General features: G+C 34.1%; 1 protein-coding gene across 5 annotated transcripts in view; it reads right to left on the reverse strand.

Moving 5' to 3' along the window:
- Window positions 1-19951, reverse strand: part of LOC125648897 (WD repeat-containing protein 7-like) — a 70371-nt gene that overhangs the window by 13565 nt on the left and 36855 nt on the right. For all 5 annotated transcript variants that reach the window (XM_048875945.2, XM_056155621.1, XM_048875939.2 and 2 more), the window contains 11 exons: window positions 13266-13348; window positions 10780-10939; window positions 10090-10307; window positions 7710-7905; window positions 6985-7302; window positions 6058-6159; window positions 5183-5894; window positions 4612-4849; window positions 3567-3765; window positions 3039-3239; window positions 1861-2047 (listed from right to left, as the gene is read on the reverse strand). In XM_048875945.2, coding sequence (XP_048731902.2) covers window positions 1861-2047; window positions 3039-3239; window positions 3567-3765; window positions 4612-4849; window positions 5183-5894; window positions 6058-6159; window positions 6985-7302; window positions 7710-7905; window positions 10090-10307; window positions 10780-10939; window positions 13266-13348 — 2614 coding nt within the window. The remainder of the gene's footprint in view (window positions 1-1860; window positions 2048-3038; window positions 3240-3566; window positions 3766-4611; window positions 4850-5182; window positions 5895-6057; window positions 6160-6984; window positions 7303-7709; window positions 7906-10089; window positions 10308-10779; window positions 10940-13265; window positions 13349-19951) is intronic.

The following is a 19951-nucleotide window of genomic DNA, read 5'->3' on the forward strand; positions in this document are numbered from 1 at the left end:
GATATAATATAGCAAACAAAATATACAGATATATGTAGACGATGTACAAAAAAAAAATTCCAGCAGAACTGACGTATGTGGGAGAACAATATTTAATGCACGAAAAAAAAAAATTAATCCTGACCCCCCCCCCCCCCAAAGCCTACCTACCTACCCATGATCAAAGGGGTAGGGTAGGCAAACGCCCAACAAACAATTTTTTAATAGTGGCCTAATGGTGACCATTATGGTAATTCAAACTTCTACATTGGATTGTCTTCAGAGCTAACATGCATGTTACGGGAATGCTTCAGTTGGCTCACTACACCAAGAAATAGTTTCTCAAATCAATACGAATTGATTTAATTATAAAAGATATGATGACATACAATAAGTATATATGCCAAAAAGACAAAAAATATACAAATTTGGATAAAAACAGGATTTTCAAAAAAATTATTTCAACACATATGAACAAAAGACTCTGGGGGATTTGAACTTGAGATCTGCAGTTCACCAGCCCAATGCTTTAACCACTGAGCTACGATGATAAACAAACGTATAGATCGATACAAATAACTTCACAAACATTTAAATCGCCATCTTGTGATGTGGTGTCATAAAGAGTATAAGCTTTAGTGTAGTGAGCTACCTTAGTGAAGATTCAAACCCCATCCCAACATTTTACTGTACAACAAAGCTATTTGATTTTGTGAAATAAGATTCTTTTATTTACATTTTGATTGTATCTCATATGATTTCAATAAAAATTTAAGCAAGTTTATTTCAAAAAGATATATTTTATGTCAATAGAGTATTGGTCATCCATCACATACACATCTGATTATTATCTATAATAACCTTATTATTCAGTTAATTTCTATGTGCAAAAATATGTTTGAATGGATCTGACAGTGTGAATATTACATAGTTATTTTTGGATAAATTTTAAATGTACTTATTAGGCAATACCTGTACATATTACAGTGTCTTTTTCTGAGTTACATGTGCATTTTCTCAACCATTTCTTTATTGCAACTTGATTCATCACCATTTTCAATATACCGCCATATTTAGTCAAGAACATTTTCACTATACCGCCATATTTAGTCAAGAACATTTTCCCTGCTATATGCATTGTGTAAATCTCCAATCATAACACCAAATTTGCATACCGCCATCCTGCTTTCAAAACACACGTCTAGATATCTGGCTGTTGTATGCCTCAACATATCAACAAAGGAGAGTAATCCAAGAAACAATGTACTGATTCTCGTCATCACCTAAGATGCCAGCAAGAGGCCTTATAGTCCTGATGATTTTAAAGACTTCAACAGATGACAAGTGTTTAATAGGGATTAGTATTTTCTGTTCATAAGAAATTCTAAATTTCAGTTATGCATCATCACAGAAGCAGATGCTTTTCAGATAAAACAATTGAATGAATGTACATTCATTCAATCCTGCACACTATGCTTAGAAACTGTATTGCCTTCTGTGAAAGTTCGAATAGCACAGGGACCCAGAAGTACTCTATGCTCCCATTCACAAGACATTATTATCTTGAATTCAATTGTGAGAAAAACGAAATACATGTAGCCCAAAGAACTTCAAATTCAATATAAATCATAATGGTAATATTCTTTTTGATATCGGATGCATTTTATTGTTGAATGAATTATTTTACCTGTATTTTACATTGTATGTGTACCATAAATGTATTTTATGGTATTCAATAAATGTTATACTGGTAAAAATATATGTAATTGATCTAACTATTAATTGATATGCTCTATATTAATCATCAAATCTTTTAAACCACCACATTTTCCAAATCACAAAAGGCAGGGGATTTAATGAGAAATAACAGCATATGTGTACCTTGGCACTAAGCGGTCTGAATCTGTACAAAGTTCTAGTAATCCTAGCAAAACAGCAGAAACATCCAAGTATGGCTCCCACACAGTGAACCCTCGACCAATCAAATCAATGGCAGCCCTGCGAATCGGAGTGTACGCTGGCAGTTTTTTGCTTGGAGGTTGTTGTAAAAGGAATGTCAAGGCTTTACCTGAAAAAAATATTTTAAGCACAGGTGGTTTACCCAAATCAGTTTTCTTTTTTAATGACCCTGATTGCTTATTCTTTTTTAATGACCCTGATTGCTTATTCTTATTTAATGACCCTGATTGCTTATTCTTTTTTAATGACCCTGATTGCTTTCATCTTTTTTGATGACCCTGATTGCTTATTCTTTTTTAATGACCCTGATTGCTTTCATCTTTTTTAATGACCCTGATTGCTTATTCTTTTTTAATGACCCTGATTGCTTATTCTTTTTTAATGACTGTGATTGCTTATTCTTTTTTTAATGACCCTGATTGCTTATTCTTTTTTAATGACCCTGATTGCTTATTCTTTTTTGATGACCCTGATTGCTTATTCTTTTTTAATGACCCTGATTGCTTATTCTTTTTTAATGGCCATGATTGCTTATTCTTTTTTGATGACCCTGATTGCTTATTCTTTTTTAATGACCCTGATTGCTTATTCTTTTTTAATGACCCTGATTGCTTATTCTTTTTTAATGACCCTGATTGCTTATTCTTTTTTGATGGCCATGATTGCTTACTCTTTTTTAATGACCCTGATTGCTTATTCTTTTTTGATGACCCTGATTGCTTATTCTTTTTTGATGACCCTGATTGCTTTCATCCTTGATTCTTGTGATAGTGTGGAATCATCATTGTTCGTGGAAATCATTGTTCGTAAATAACCAAAATCTTACTGATTCATTGGGACCTTCAACCCCAAACCAATCCATGCTCACTGGTTAATTGGCATTCATGAGAAAATTGCACTGAAAACTTGAGCAATATGCCGGTTTCGAGGTACGTCCAAGTTATTTCCCTTTGGAGAACTCTCGTACATAATAAGGCACGAAACAATTTGTTTACATGCGTCATAATGTTCAATACATGTTGTTGATAGATAACAAGAATACTGGACACAATGTGTACCTGTCATATAATCCCATATAAACTGGATAAAGCTAGACTTACTTGTATGTCTGGCAAGAGAATAATTTTTTAAGGTAAATCCCTCCTGTGCTGATTTTTTGCCTTTCTTAATATCCTCCAGTTTTCGTCGACTGGGTTCAATCTCATGTCCAAATTCAGCACCGATAACTCCCAGCATAACAATAGCAGTGGCCTGCTTTCTTCTGCTTTCAAATGATGATGAAGATTTTTGAATTGGTGTATCTGAAAGAACATAATTTGAAATATCATTACTAAATTACTGTGAAGTATTGATCTCGATGAAAGCTTATATTTCATAAACAGGTCGTCAAAGCCTTAAAATCCACACTTTACTGTACACAGGGAAGTATTCGCCCCGGTTTTATTCATCCCTTTCGCCCTTGTTGTCAGTGGACAAATTTAAGAGTGGGCAAAACTGTTTTTTCTGTGATCTCTCTTTTAACACAACTGTATCTGGGCGAAATTAAAATGGAGTGAAACCACCAACAAGTGTAAAAAGGTGAAAATAACATGGGCCAAAAATAACCCTGTGTACAGTAGTAAACAGACCATTTATCATTGGATCCTCCTCGTCTTCATCATCATCACCATCCTCATTCTTCTGCAATGTCTCTGCATTCATCAAACTGAGCTGAGGATCCACGTAGGTGGGCAGGAAGGGAGACCACTGGTCTAAAATTTCCTTTCTTCCGGCTGGGCCAATTCTTCTTAATTCAGCTAACAGCAAAGCCTGAGCTGCTTCACGGATCTACATTATGTAAACAACATTTATTTAAATAAGTTCGTAACACATTCTTCATGGATCTACTACTCTATTATATTATGAAAATAAGGATAAATAATAAATGGACTTTCATATTGCTCCCACAATAGAATGTAACCATAATTTTCCCTGCAACAATTTTATGAAAAGTGAATCTGCAATGAACGCCAAACACCCATAGTCTAGCAGCCCCAGGAATCTGATGATGACATTACATGTACTTATGAATAACATAAAAACATGGATAAATTTGACATTGAGGTAACCTTGAAAAGTGAACAAGTTTTGTAGATGGCCGACACATCCAGATATCCTTTAGATTAATAAGGAAGATATTCTTTGCAAACTCTACTCCTTACAAGCATCATGAAAAGCAAAAGTGTCTCTGGAAATTAAGCCTGGGTGATTATGATTGCAGACACATCTGGGTGCAAATTTAGCTATCAAAAATGCGGCAGAATGACACCAAACTGCTAAAATTAGCCAAAATTATCATCGCACAGAAAAAACTAGCTTTACAGTAGTGCATACAATTTTTGTTCTGCTTCAAATCCCCTGACCTCAGTGAAATTCAAGGACTGTACCTCTGACAGGAGGTTAGGTTTTCTTCCTGTATTTTAGATAGCTAGTTTGTCCACAATTACCTCTAAAACTTGTTGATGGGTATCAGATAAATTTACAACAGGGTAGGCCAACCAACAAGGAAGCAAGGAAGAATGGATGTGATTTTGAGATGTCTGGTAATGGATGTGGGAATACTACACTATATAAGTAATTCTGAAGCAAAACTTACATTAAAGAAATATTCAGAAAATGCAAAAAATGACCTACTTCTAAACACCTATCTTGCCACCTCCTGGCTAACATCTCCAGCTGAGGTGATTTGAGGTAATCTGGCCCCACCATTTCTGGCAGTAACACACAATGCAGTGCAGCTTTCAGACTCCATCCCTGCTTAATCTGAGACTGTTGCATCATCATAGCATCTGTCTCATCATCACTGGTGCTGGGACTATCAAAGGACTCGGCCACCACTAGTCCAAGGTGTCCTGTGAATCTTTTTTTACTCCTACAGAGAAAAGGAATTCGCAGTCAGGTCGACATATCTTATGTCTAATATAATATAATTTTTAAAACATTTAAAATATTTTTTGTATCTACAGATATGTGCACATACTACAAAAGTGGTTTTTTATGTATGGGGAAAATTTACACTAATTACACAGTCACGTAATAAGCGCGTAAATTTCCCCCACGCATATACAATGTAGTTATGAATAGTTGATATAATATGTATTATATTCTGTTACTACTTATTTTTCCCCCACGCGTTGGACATGGAAAATGTGTACTTAACCCCCAGCATAAATAACCATTTTTACAGTATGTCTGCATAATTTACCCTCTTCTCTTTTTTCTTGTCTTCTCTGTCACAAAGGTCGCATGACTCATACTCATCAGAGTATTTGCTGTTGAGATTATAGACAACAAATGATTAGTTGTAACTGCACTGGAAATTTGCCATCGAGCCTTCATCGAAAAAGCCTTCATTTCATTGAGGATGGCATCTGACTGTCTCTGGGGCACATCTTTCCTACTGCTCGAGTCACTATCCTGGTCACTGTCTGTGTAATCTGACTGTACTAAACCATGTCTCTGGGCCAGTGCCAGGGACTTCTTATCAAACTGACCACTGGAAGCTGACCGGGCCTGCTGTATCAGGGTCACTTTGCCAGGAGGAGGTGCAAAGTCCTTGGTCATCTTTTCCATTATCTCCTCTTGGCAGAAACGTTTGTGCCATCCAGGCAGCATTAAAGACATGTGACCACTGCGTGAAATTAGTCCAAAGGCTATTGGGCACCTGGGCTGCAAGAGTCCTAGTTTATTGATACATAATTTATCTAGGTCTGGGTCCAGTCCCCAGGCATGAAGACAGGAGAGGAATAGTTGGGCTATATCCAGAGTGAGGCTTCTGTCCAAGTTAGTGACTGATTTGTGGGTGGGGGAGGCGGCGTGGGCAGGAGACCCTCCACGAGAACTGGATTCTGACCGCGAGGGACTTCTCTGCCCTCCGGTAACTGCTTCTGCTTTCTCTTTTATCTTTAACATCATACCTGATTTTAAAAACAAATGATTTTTAATTGCTATGCATGAAGCAAATGTCTCTTACACACTTCAACCATTTCTGTCATCAAATGAGCTACTGTATCTAAAACGTGAAAAAATACAGGGTGGATAGTGCCCCTTTTAATTTCTGCAAAACTTGCTACATATGACCTTGAAAGCCTCCATGGTCCGGCTGGTCTGCATATGGCATAAAGCCCTTGGCCTCCAATTCTCCAGGAGACATTGTGGAATACTCTTCTGTCAGCAGTTGGACTGTTAGGAAAAACATTTGAATATGAACGTTAAAATCTAAAATTAAAAATATCCAAATATAATTCATCTCCTTTCAAGTACAATCATCATAAATGAATGTATGTATCAAAATTTGTATCCTTATCATCTTCATCATCATTACTATCATCATCTTCATCATCATTACTATCATCATCATTACTATCATCATCTTCATCATCATTACTATGGATACACATAAAAGTGTAAGTATCGTGTAAGTGACCTTTTTAGCGAGGATCCAATTTTAGCCTCTGTCTGAAGAACCACAGGATAATTTCATTGTAGCAAAAAAATTTATAAAAAATAATGTCTAACTTCTAATTCAAAATAAGTCTGAAATCAAACAAATCTATAAACACTTCTTGATAATGCTGCACAAGTGCTTGAAGTCTTGTATTTCCTCCAATAAACCACTAATACACATGCACGAATCAGCAGTATTTCAGTCTTACAGTATTCACGGCAAATATTAAACATCTATGTATAAACTGTTATTGTGAATACCAGTAATGTAAAACAGCTAACTAGGGATCATTGTTTTCAGGACATGAAAACTTGCCTTCAAGAAGATACATGTATTTATGCTTGCAGATTATGTTCAGATTGTGAACTTGATTCTGAAAATTTTAAAACTCTTTACACCATACATGTCATAATTTTTTCACATTTGAAATCAGATATTTGCTAAAATATAATCTTTCTGAGAAAAGTGTTAATATTGCATGTCGCTAAAATAATCACTTATACCGTATAATAATGAATTTCATGGAATTTTTTTTTATTAAGTGAAAAAGTGTGTCTAACCAATCAGAGACTCTGTATCAAAGAAGAGAATGTGAATGTCTGGGTCTTTCAGATTGGCTCGGATGCCCTGTATGAACATTGGATACGTCTGCTGTTTGAGATAGTCATTCCTGTGGGATGACGACTGCTGGACTGTCCCTGTTTGGATCTGCAACTTTTGCTGGGCAAGATTTTTAAAGGTTGCAAGGTTACGTCGTTTAAGGGCTTGGGTCAGAGTTATATTTGGATTAACAAGGCTCTCCATGGGGGTTGCATTCTCATCACAGTTGTTCAGGATTTCTTCTGCTGTTATTCCATGAATAACTCTATCCAGATGACCTGGAATATTAAAAATGCATTTGTAGTAATATCTAGGGTGTGTTGCATCCCTTGAGCTTAAAACCCTGAGTGGGCATTGCAGATAGGAGGTATTCAAGAGAGTGAAAGAGAAGGCAGACATACTAAATCCCTGTAAGTCATTCATTTGAATAAGAATGGAGTTATTCCTGCCAGTAACAATTATTTACTAATAAATATCACCATACACTGAACAAATACAAGCCATTAACCATTGATTCCTTGAGAAATGACATTTCTTTTTAAAATCATTTTAAACAGTCTTAGCAATGGGATTTGGAAGTTTTGGTTTTTTTACTCCAGATGGGAAACTTTTTTGGATGCTTCGTTCCAAGAGCCTCCCATCTGATCCAAAAGAGAGCACATGTCTGCATCTAACGATTTCTAACCTGTTTCCATTTGCCACACATAGACAGTGCCATCAGAACAGCTGACCACCATGAAATCGTCTAGCGGTCTCCACTTGATGGTTTGTACAGGGAACAGATGTCGTCCAGCCAGCATAATACACTTCCTCTCCCTCAAACTCAGCAGGGTCACGGAGTGGTCACTGGCCACAGAACACACACAGGGAAGGATTCGAGACTGAAATAAACAAGCACTTTCCACACTTGTGTATATTTCTTCCACCTAATGGTAGCAAATTTCTGTCAAATAATCATGTTGACTTGTTAGCTCTTGATGTTATCTTGGAAGATAATTGTCAGAAAATATTGACCTGTCAGAAAATTATGTATATATAGTAGTATATTTCTGCTACCACTTTTCAGATATCTGATCTTTTTGTCAATTTGTCAGTTAAACGAGATCTAAATGTTTAAAAATGCCTAATTTGCAACATCCAATTATCATCATAATTTTCTGATAAGTCTACATAATGATCTGCCAAGATGACATGGTTATCTATACAAGTCCACATAATTATCTGACAAGACAATATAATCATCTAACAAATTAACATTTGTCAGAACATTACATTAATTTGCAAGATCATCATATGGATTTTCCAGAAAAGCATGTTGACAAATTAACATAATTCTTTGACAAGTGGGTGGCAAAAATATGTCACCATGGGTGGAAGAAATATGCCACCATATGATACTTAATGGTCTGGGATCTCAGCACCGGGATCTTAACTTCCAAATATAATTTTTCTATCAAACCATTTCATTTTTACATAAGACATTTAATACAGAACAATTAAATACTGAAATGATAAAGAAAGTGCATTGTTATAAAGCAATTTATCATGTTTAATGAAATCAGTTTGACATAAAATAAATACATGTATTGCTGTGTTTCCGCTAACCCTATCGACCTTAAATTATACCCCCTACCCTACAATCATTTTTGACAAATTGTTTAAGAGATTATGAAATAAACGTTGTTTTGGCATTGACAGTTATACATTTTTCAGAGGTAATTAATGTTAAATCACAGGGTTGGGTATCGCCAAAAATTTTGTATTATGATACATCATGAAAGTTTTTCCACATCACGATAATGTCACCATATTCTAGGTCATTCTGTTCTTTTCTTAATTTTCTGTTATTTTCATTACTGCTTTGGTGTTAAAGGGACTGATTCACAATTTCCCTCCATATTTTGTTTTTTACTTTAAATGATAAAAATCTACAGTCTAATATGTTTAGAAGGTTTCACAAAAAATTATTGTTATTCATCATAACAGAAGCTCATTATAGAGAGTTTATTATTTGTTTTGAAAATAAAGATTGAGGTGTGTTATTGTTTACAAAGTTTTCAAAATAAATGGATATCGATCCAAGTTTATTATATAAATCACATCTCAAGAATACTTTAGGTAAAATGTGTCATTTAAAAGTTAAAATTTGTGATTGTACAAAATGAAGATGCTTTAAATTACAAAAATAACATTTCAATGATTTGTTTGTTTACATAAAAAGACTCGGGTCTTTGTTGACATAACACAGAATCAAAGCTAAAATATTGCTCTTATCCTTGCATTCAGACGGTCCAAATTTTGGTTGTCAACATTAAATGAGTTATATTTTTAATTTTCAACATAAAAAAATGAAAAATATTTCTTTCGAAAAACGTGAACCAGTCCCTTTAAAGTGCAAAAAAAAAAATTCAGTTTATTTAAAAAATTTATTTTGTGTAAATAACTATAATAAAACAAACAACAAAAAAGACACATTATATAATAATAATTGACAAATGACTCACAACCTGTGACAATGATCAAATTCCTCCGCGTTTTTACCATGTTCAGACGCCACCTTGGTATTTTTTGTTACTTCCTGTAACAGTTAATTTAAAATCCAACACATAAACGTAATTTTTCCGGAATCTACATATGTCCAAAAATACTGTTTTTACTCCGATGTATCGCAATATGTTTTGTGGGACTAATTATCATGATATACCCGTAAAATCGCACATACCTATCAAATCATATGTATTTGAATTAATTGTGAAAAATGAGCCCTTCATGTTCAATATTTTAACATTCATGTTCATTATGTTAATGTTCAATATGTTAATATCAATGTTCAGTATGTTAATATTCATGTTCAATATGTAAATATTCATGTTCAATATGTTAATATTCATGTTCAATATGTTAATATTCATGTAAAATTGTGATCAGAATGTTTCTTTATGTACTCAGAGAATAAAGTCCGAGAATTTTTTTTTTATCTATTTCCTACCTACTTCTCCCAATTTCATCATGAATGTTAGTGGAAACACAACAATTATTATTAATTTTTTGGCCTGAGGACATACATTACAATTGTTTGGTGGACACAGTAACTGAGTTATCTCCCCTCCGTGGACTGTAAAGGTGTGAAGTTTACATCCAGTGTAAATATCCCACAGCATGACAGAGAAGTCTGCTCCACCCGACAGCAAGTGCTGGGGCTCATATCGTGTGCTCTCATTGAAGGGGTACAACAGACTGGTCACACAACCATGGTGCCCATGTAAAATCTTTACTGGAACATCTGAAAGAGGTGTAAACAATCACAATGAGATCAGGTACCAATCTAATTGACATACAGCAAAACAACTAAAAGAGGAAAACCAAGAAATGAAGCAAACTACCGGTATGTATCTATCTCTCCTAAATTATCAAAATTGACAGAATATGGCACTTTTGCATAATATTCAAGAACTTTAAAAATTCACCTGCTCTGCTTGCTGTTGAAGGAATGCTTTATGGTTGACATAAGATTGAAGTCTCTGTTTTATATTTTAATATGCCAAATTTTTTTATTGTTAGTAGCAATTTTAGAACTGGAAATTAACAGGGCCATTTTATGTGTAAAGTGAAATTACATGTTCTTCTTTCAAGTAAAAAAATGGACATAACTTACACTACGCATAGCTCAAAGTGACTTCTTTTTGTAATGCTGTACAAGAATGAAGATTTATGAACCTAGAGGACTCTGACCTTTGAACCTAGAGGACTCTGACCTTTATGCTTGAGCTCCTCCGTTTCCAGAAGCTGCAGGATGATACTCTGGGAGGCAGGTGCTATTACAATGGACCCATTCTGCCTCCCACATGCCACTTTGCCTTGCGACGGAATGTATATAGTTGAAGTAATGGCTAACGGCTGGTTATTTTCATCGCACTGAAAAAAAGCACAGGTATGAAAGTGTATATTAAAGATGCAGGAACTGAAGGCCCTTGGGCCACAATGCACACTAAGTTACAGCTGAATTTATCAGCTCCTTTACGTCATACAAGGACCCCACTGGAAATAAACACTTGTGCTTTCATGGGTTATCCTTCAGTACAAATCAATGCAACAATACTGTGATAACTATTATGTGTTTATCTAGTTCAAATTTCTAGTCTTATCTAAATTACATAATACTTTAAGATCATGAGATTGGATACATGTATTTATTTATCATTGTTCTTGTCATCTAATATGCTCTTTATATCACCCTGTGTCATACATTGATTTTTAACCTGAATAAATTTATCTACCTGTCTATCTATATATCTAGATTTTTATATCTATACATCAATTCTAAATGTACAAATGCTTACAGGTAAACCATTGAGGGAAGGACCACTATCAGGAAACTTATATTAAAAGTCTCGTCTATTACATGTGTAGTTACTCATCTATTGCATGTGTAGTTACTCATCTATTACATGTGTAGTTACTCATCTATTGCATGTGTAGTTACTCATCTATTATATGTGTAGTTACTCATCTATTACATGTGTAGTTACTCATCTATTGCATGTGTAGTTACTCATCTATTACATGTGTAGTTACTCATCTATTGCATGTGTAGTTACTCATCTATTACATGTGTAGTTACTCATCTATTGCATGTGTAGTTACTCATCTATTACATGTGTAGTTATTCATCTATTACATGTGTAGTTACTCATCTATTACATGTGTAGTTATTCATCTATTACATGTGTAATTATTCTATCTATTGCATGTGTAGTTACTCATCTATTACATGTGTAGTTATTCATCTATTACATGTGTAATTATTCTATCTATTGCATGTGTAGTTACTCATCTATTACATGTGTAGTTATTCATCTATTACATGTGTAATTATTCTATCTATTACATGTGTAGTTACTCATCTATTACATGTGTAGTTATTCATCTATTACATGTGTAATTATTCTATCTATTGCATGTGTAGTTACTCATCTATTACATGTGTAGTTACTCATCTATTACATGTGTAGTTATTCATCTATTACATGTGTAGTTACTCATCTACTACATGTGTAGTTACTCATCTATTGCATGTGTAGTTACTCATCTATTACATGTGTAGTTATTCATCTATTACATGTGTAGTTACTCATCTATTACATGTTTAGTTACTCATCTATTACATGTGTAGTTACTCATCTATTACATGTGTAGTTACTCATCTATTACATGTGTAGTTATTCTATTTATTGCATGTGTAATTATTCTATCTATTGCATGTGTAGTTACTCATCTATTGCATGTGTATTTACTCATCTATTACATGTGTAGTTACTCATCTATTACATGTGTAGTTATTCATCTATTACATGTGTAATTATTCTATCTATTGCATGTGTAGTTACTCATCTATTACATGTGTAGTTACTCATCTATTATCTATTACATGTGTAGTTACTCATCTATTACATGTGTAGTTACTCATCTATTACATGTGTAGTTACTCATCTATTACATGTGTAGTTACTCATCTATTACATGTGTAGTTATTCTATTTATTGCATGTGTAATTATTCTATCTATTGCATGTGTAGTTACTCATCTATTGCATGTGTAGTTACTCATCTATTACATGTGTAGTTACTCATCTATTACATGTGTAGTTACTCATCTATTACATGTGTAGTTACTCTATTGCATGTGTAGTTATTCATCTATTACATGTGTAGTTACTCATCTATTACATGTGTAGTTATTCTATTTATTGCATGTGTAATTATTCTATCTATTGCATGTGTAGTTACTCATCTATTGCATGTGTAATTATTCTATCTATTGCATGTGTAGTTACTCATCTATTACATGTGTAATTACTCATCTATTACATGTGTAGTTACTCATCTATTACATGTGTAGTTATTCTATCTATTGCATGTGTAATTATTCTATCTATTGCATGTGTAGTTACTCATCTATTACATGTGTAGTTACTCTATCTATTACATGTGTAATTATTCTATCTATTGCATGTGTAGTTACTGATCCATTGAATGTATAGTTACTCATCTATTGCATGTGTAATTACTCTATCTAGGACCATAGGATTTTTTGTACCTACAAATGTAGCTCTTTGCACACCCATTATGTCATTTTTTGGAAGCCCAAAACACATAAGACTGTAAAGTTTTTTTCAGAATTTTTCTGAATGTTGGGGTGTGTGCATTGTACACAATAGTTAATAAACAAATTTAGGATTTACCAGTCCATCAATGATGCCAGCAGGGGGGTGACGTAGATTTTCCCAAATATCAGCCAATGAAGTGCTGCATCTGGGAGGCAATGCTGTCAGAATAAAATAAGAATTATACAACGTAGTCCATAATTAGAGGGTGATGAATGGCAGGGGGAAATGATAGCAATCTCACTCTACTGAATATTCTGGCAACATATTTTGCTATCTATTTTTTTTAAAACTAAAATGTTACATGCATCTGAAAACAAGGAGCCCCATGGTCAATATTATTCATCTTGAGTAGGATATTTTTTCTGGTGAAACGAAATACATATTATAGCCCACCCAGAATCTGGGTCATTGTGTGAACAAGCCAACTTTTCCAATTGTATATTATTACGTAAAATTCCATTGCCCATTATGACCCAGCACTGGCCTTGAGGATAATGGTGTACATGACATTGAATTTACAGTACATGGGGCTGCCTGTACAGCTGTACATCAATTTGACAAAATACATGATCATGGTTTTAAAAAAGAGGATTTTAAAGAATTTTCCTATGTAGTCCTATATATTTTACGGCATATAAAATTGAAAATCTTCACCATGTAGTAAAATTTGAGTAGTGAAAACAAGAATACAATAATATTGAGAAGATATTTTTTTATCAAAAGCAACACTCTTCATATCACGAATATCAATATCTCAAATATCATAGATTTGTCAAAGTGAGTTGGAAGTCTCAACTACATTTTCTTTATATATTTTAACTTTAATATCTCAGACCCTCTGATATCTGTAAGTTTTTGATTGACCCATCAAGTTCAAGATAATGAGGTTTGACTGTGTATAATTCGGTATATGAATATAGAGAATTACACATATAATGAAGTAAGCCCACAGTAACTTCCTGTAACTGAATTTTACTGTACATGAATCATACAAATTTCTTGTGCAGTGGTTCTTGAGAAGAAGGCTTTGTAAACACCCCACCAATTTCTTAATTTATTTCCCCTTGGAAGGAGGCACAATCTAATTAAAATTAGATGTTTGATCCGCTCGCGTACTCGCATACATAACATCTAACAACATCCCATGGAGGGTCACGTCAGAGGTCAAATTCAATTGACCAATGAAATCACATCTGGCAAACTCTTTAAATGCTCGTCGAAGGGAATAAGTCTAGAGTGGTTCCGAATGTAAAAAAAAAAAAAAAACGTGATCCGAACCAAGACAATGGCGGCGCGCATTACGCCTGTCAAATGCTATTCGCTTGGAAACATTTGTGTTGTGTGCGGGTTTTCGTTTGTTACAAAGTTTGTAGATGAATTAGGCAGCATAAAAGTTCAAAAGTGTTTGGATAAAAAATTAAGATTAACACGTGAAAGATTGGAAACGTTACTGAACGTGTGTGATGTGAAGAAAGAGACTTGTTTTCCTGGTGACGCGGGTGTATGTCAGAAATGTTTTCGGGCCATGGACAGGGTGCGCAAATTGGAAAAAGAGGCGATGGAGGCAAGGGAGAGATTTACAAGTAACATACGATCAACCATGTCAAGGTTAGTGTATAATAAGGAGAGTTATTGCTTAAATGTCACATGATGTGAAGCCTGAACACCGGTATCAACAGCTGATCAATGTTAAGATCAGATGTAGCAAGAAGCAGCAACAAATAAGGATTTCTGGGATTCTTAGTTGTACCAGTAAATAAAAGCTCTAAACTCTAGTAGGAGTACCTACAGGAAAATGAATGTGCCGTCGCGTCATTTATTTTGGTGTACTGTAGTTATTCAAGATGGATGAACTGAAATCCTGTAAAAAAAAATTATTGATAAATTAGTGTATTGATAAATTGGTGTTTTTATTCTGTGTTTCCGCGAATCCCATAGACTCAACATTTATTACCTTCAACTCAGATTGAAAAATATATGAAATGTATATATACTAGATAAATTTAATTGGTACATTTTGGTAAGATATGTTTCTGAAGAGAATTGTCAACATACATACAAAAAATGCTGTAATGAAAATTACCTTATTTCTTTCCATATCTAGCTTGAATTTCATGATCAATGGAAGTATCTTATCATAAGTATATATACTCATATTCTATATATACTCATTTCCTGTTATGGGTCATGTTAAACCTATAAAACTTATGAAAACTTTGCAGATATAGTGTTACTGTGCCCTCACCATCAAAAACAGTCATTAAGAAGAGAGAAATTAGAAGTCCAGGAGTTTTGGGAATTGGGAAACGCTCGAAAGCCTCAGAGGAGACAGAGACATCTACTATGTTAGTACCGATTCGAAGAGTGACACCTCAAAAACTAAAGCCTCTTGCCCCCTTTATCGTAGGCAGCATCACAGGATCACAACCACCCCTGTTGCTTGGAGAAGAATCCTGGAAGAAACTTTTACAGGTACATTAACTCATATGAAAGATAATGTTTAGTCAATCATTAAATAAATATTGACAGTACATGTATGTGTATGTTTTGGTATGCTGTTAAGGTATTTGCAATTTTTGTGTATGTTAACAGGTCCCAGACACTGGATACAGTGTTGTCTCTATTGCACCAAAGACAGAGAGACCAGGTATGTTTACATTTATACCAAAGTCTTAAAATGTATCAAGAATGATAATTAGACTTTCAAGGCTTAAAATCATGAAAGGTATTGATTGGTCTTTTGCATTTTAATACATATATATGTACGTCATTGTGACAGATACAGTTCCAAAATCTTCAAAGAGATCCTTATTCAGTGACAAAGAGAGCAAACCAAAATCAGACAAATGCTCTCTTGATGGAAAAGTAGAGGTGCAATGTTAAAATTGTTGAAAATTGTTAATTTTGTTTTCCTTTTTCTTTTGATTTGTTTCAACGTTTGTTTTGAATTTTCTGTTCCAGTGATTTTTTAAGGCCCATTTTGGGTCAGAATTTCGGCCCTCTCCCCTCCTAAAAATTGCTAATTCTTTCCCAATTTAGCTTACATTTTTCCCAATAATAAAATTGTGAAAGGAAAACGTATTTGAAAGAAATAAAGATTCTATATGTGAAACTTAACAAAGAGTTATGGGAATGATGATTTGGATAGAATAGTTGAAAATTTTAGAAGGTTAAAGAAAACTAGATTAGTAAAATAAAGATAAAATAATGTTAGATATGATTTTAAAACTTATTTACGATAAAATTGAATTTGACTGAAATGTCGACAATTTTTCCCAGTTTTAAAGCCACAGGACCCTTATAAAAAATGTAGAAAAATCACTGTGTTCATCGATTGTAGTCTCTGTTCACAGGGTACATTTCAAGTTCCTTGAGATTTAGATACATATATGAAATTTATAGCTTTCAGAAAATTCATATGTTAAAAAGATATCTCCAACACTACAATTTGTTTGAGGTTTGGATTTATCAGTACTTACCCCAAACTGTAGGTCTGTTGTGCATGCTTAGCTATAGAATTGTAAATGACTAACCAATTCATTTATCTTTGAGTTGATTTTAACACTATGTTTCTCTGCCAAAGTGGGGTTTTTCTTAGCTTACTTGAAACAAAAGGTCAAGTAAGTTTTTCTGATAACTTTTTGTCTGTTTGTGCATCTGTTGACTATTAAGCTCAGCTGAAAGCTCAAGTGAGATTTTCTGATAATACATTGAGTCCAACAAGACCATCTGCATATTGCAGTTTCTTCAAATCATGAGGGAGGGGGCTCCATTTTGACATTAAATATATATAATCTTTAGCAATTTCCTTATCAAAGACCACTGGCCATGATTAGTGATGGTATGTATGCAGTTCTTTGTACAGATTCATATATGACTAGGGTTCTCAACTGAAGAAGCACTGGGTCTGGAAAGATAAAACTTGTGAAAATTTCCTGATATAGTGTAGGTTCAAGATCGTTCAAATCATGGGGTAAAATATGGAATCAAAGTTTTAATGGAAGTAGAATTGATATAAGTGCATCTGCGCTTGATTTTGATCTCAACTATTCAAATGATATGTGTAATCATGTTCTTATGTTTTTGAAATAAATATAGTTTAAAATAAAGTTTTACAAGGGGGGGGGGGGGGGGAAGAGAGGTCCAACGTGTTCTCAAGAATTTGACATTAAGTGCTCAAGCAGTAATTTTCTATCAAATAAGTCTAAAACTATATAGATTTGTTGCTGTTAACAACACTGAGATCAAACACTAAATCGTTAAATATATTTCTTTGTAACATATTAGATATACGCACATGTCTGTATAATTTGTAGGTAATGTATTTTTAGGTAATATCTTTTATGTTTTAAATGCTAGGTTGTACTGCACTATCCAAGTGGGAGAAAGTCGTCAATCATCAAAGAGGACACCCACCAACAGATATGCAAAGCTATAGCAAGAGGAGGAAATACAGAAACTGTCATAGTTGACATTCTGCGGAAGTCTAGTCCATTGGAATTGGTACGCGGCTCTCAAAAGATTGTGCAGGAGGAATGTAAAGCAATTTGTAAGAGGGGATCGGGCAGTCTTCTACAAAAGAAAAGCAATGCAGACTTTTTCAGTTTCCGGTGGGAAAATTTACACAAACAACTTGAAACAATGTGCCCAGCACTACTGTCAATCATTACAGCTACCGTTTCAGACATACCACCTGTTATTGGAAGCAAACCATTTCTCCATGCCCTACAAACTGTAGGTATTGCACTACATGGAAGAAGCCAAGAGATGACAGTTTTGCAGTACATGAATGGATTTCTGCTAAATCATGGTGGATGTACACAGCGGGTAAATTTTCATTTTGTTTATGCAAAATATATGTAATATTTATTTCCTGTAAACATAACTCTTTATTAGAATTAATGTGGCATTCCAATCTGTACAGTAAAACTTGATATTGACAATATTTAAATCTTAATTTTAGGACATTGAACGACTGTCACATATAGGATTGACTGTCCACCCATTGACTTTGAAGAGAAAGCTTTGTGACTGGCAAAAAATACTGGACAAAGAAATTTTAGAAATCCGTGATTCTTGGGTTGAAGGAGGAAATGTAAAATACCAAATAATTGGGGACAACTGGGACAAAAACATCCTTCCATCGTATAGAACGTCTGACAGGAAAACTCTCTCTCTTCATCTCTTTCACGTTTATGCCATCCTGGACAGAGTAATTCCAACTGAACACAGCTCCCACAGTCCTCCTTCCCATGAAATTGAAATTTCAACTTTTCTTCCATCCATTGAAGACCAACAGAAACTAATGAAGGAACTAACATTTCTCTTCTCCACTTCTGTCATTGAAAATCATCCCCACTTGCAGAAAGAATATGGAAAAATTTATCTAAAACATTTAGAGCATAAATATTCCTACTGTGCAGGAAACAAAACTAAACAAGTAAGTCATGAGTTTTCTTCTATTTCTAAGTTTTCATTTTACTGAAATTTATAATTATTGTTGAAAGGTGTGTACCATGTACTTTATGTAATAGTTTATATTATCTTCGATTAATTAGAGAATATTATCATTGATTAATTACAGAATTTTGCATATGATCTTAAATTATTTTTTTATTCAGTACCCACTTGGTCTTTTCGACTGCAATGAAAATAAGACACCAGAATTGATACGTCTTTTGAAGACCTTGTCTACATATGTTCCTTGCAGGGATGGAGAAGTTGTGGAACCTGTATTTTTTGGAGGTTTGTTTTCTCATATGGATTTAGGGTGTGTGTGGGATCTCTAATTTATAATACATTATACCAAAGAGATGTAATAGTGTGCACATGTGTGTAATGCAGGTATTGATCTTCATTTTGGCAAAATAGTAATTTAAAATTCCAATATATGCAGTCTGTGAAAAATGTTTGGGCAATCGTCAATTTCTAGAATCATGATATCCAATAAACAATTCAAGTGTGAATTAATTATTTTTTTATTATTAGGCGATAGGTTAACTGATGAACGGGTGCAAGCAGCCCAAAAGGCCATGAATAATGCTGAAACACAGCTTCAAAGACTTCAAGGCTTTGTCTCAAAAATTGAAGACTTTCACAGATTGATGAATTTCCTAGAGGTATCATTGATGAAAATGCATGTTTTTCTGATTTACAATATGTAAAGAAACTTCCTGATATATGTGCAAAGAGTTCTGACCTGAAATTTCTTATCAGTGGCTAACATGCACAAATCCATACCCTTATATAAATTTTGTGTTTGTACTTGAAATATTTGAGATTAGTGCTTTGGTACTAACTTCTTTATAATTTGATTGCAATATTAATATGTAATTGTAGGCCATACACAAGCTCACTTATTCAACCAATAGTGCTATGGACCGAGGCACAGTATACTATTACAGGTATGTATACTTTTATAAGAAACTTATATTTTGTGTGTACTTCATATATTTAACGGTTTTGTAAATTTTGAATGGTGTGTAAAAAATTCTTGTGTATGAATTGCAGAAATTTCCTGAACATGAGAAATGTCAAAGGTCATGTGTATAATGCATACCGAGCATACAAGATGTTGTATTATGTGATCCTGGATGCCATCTGTTTGCTGCTTTTTCTACATCACATGGGTGTTTCAGACATTGACCAAGAAATAGATCTGCCGTCCAACTTTGCAGTATTGTCAAACAGAGAAAAGATAGAGTACATTGATTCAGTGAGTGAAAACATTTTGAGGAAACATTTCTTTGACAACACTAATG

This window comes from Ostrea edulis, chromosome 1, assembly GCF_947568905.1.
Source record: "Ostrea edulis chromosome 1, xbOstEdul1.1, whole genome shotgun sequence".
Taxonomy (NCBI): Eukaryota; Metazoa; Mollusca; class Bivalvia; order Ostreida; family Ostreidae; genus Ostrea; species Ostrea edulis.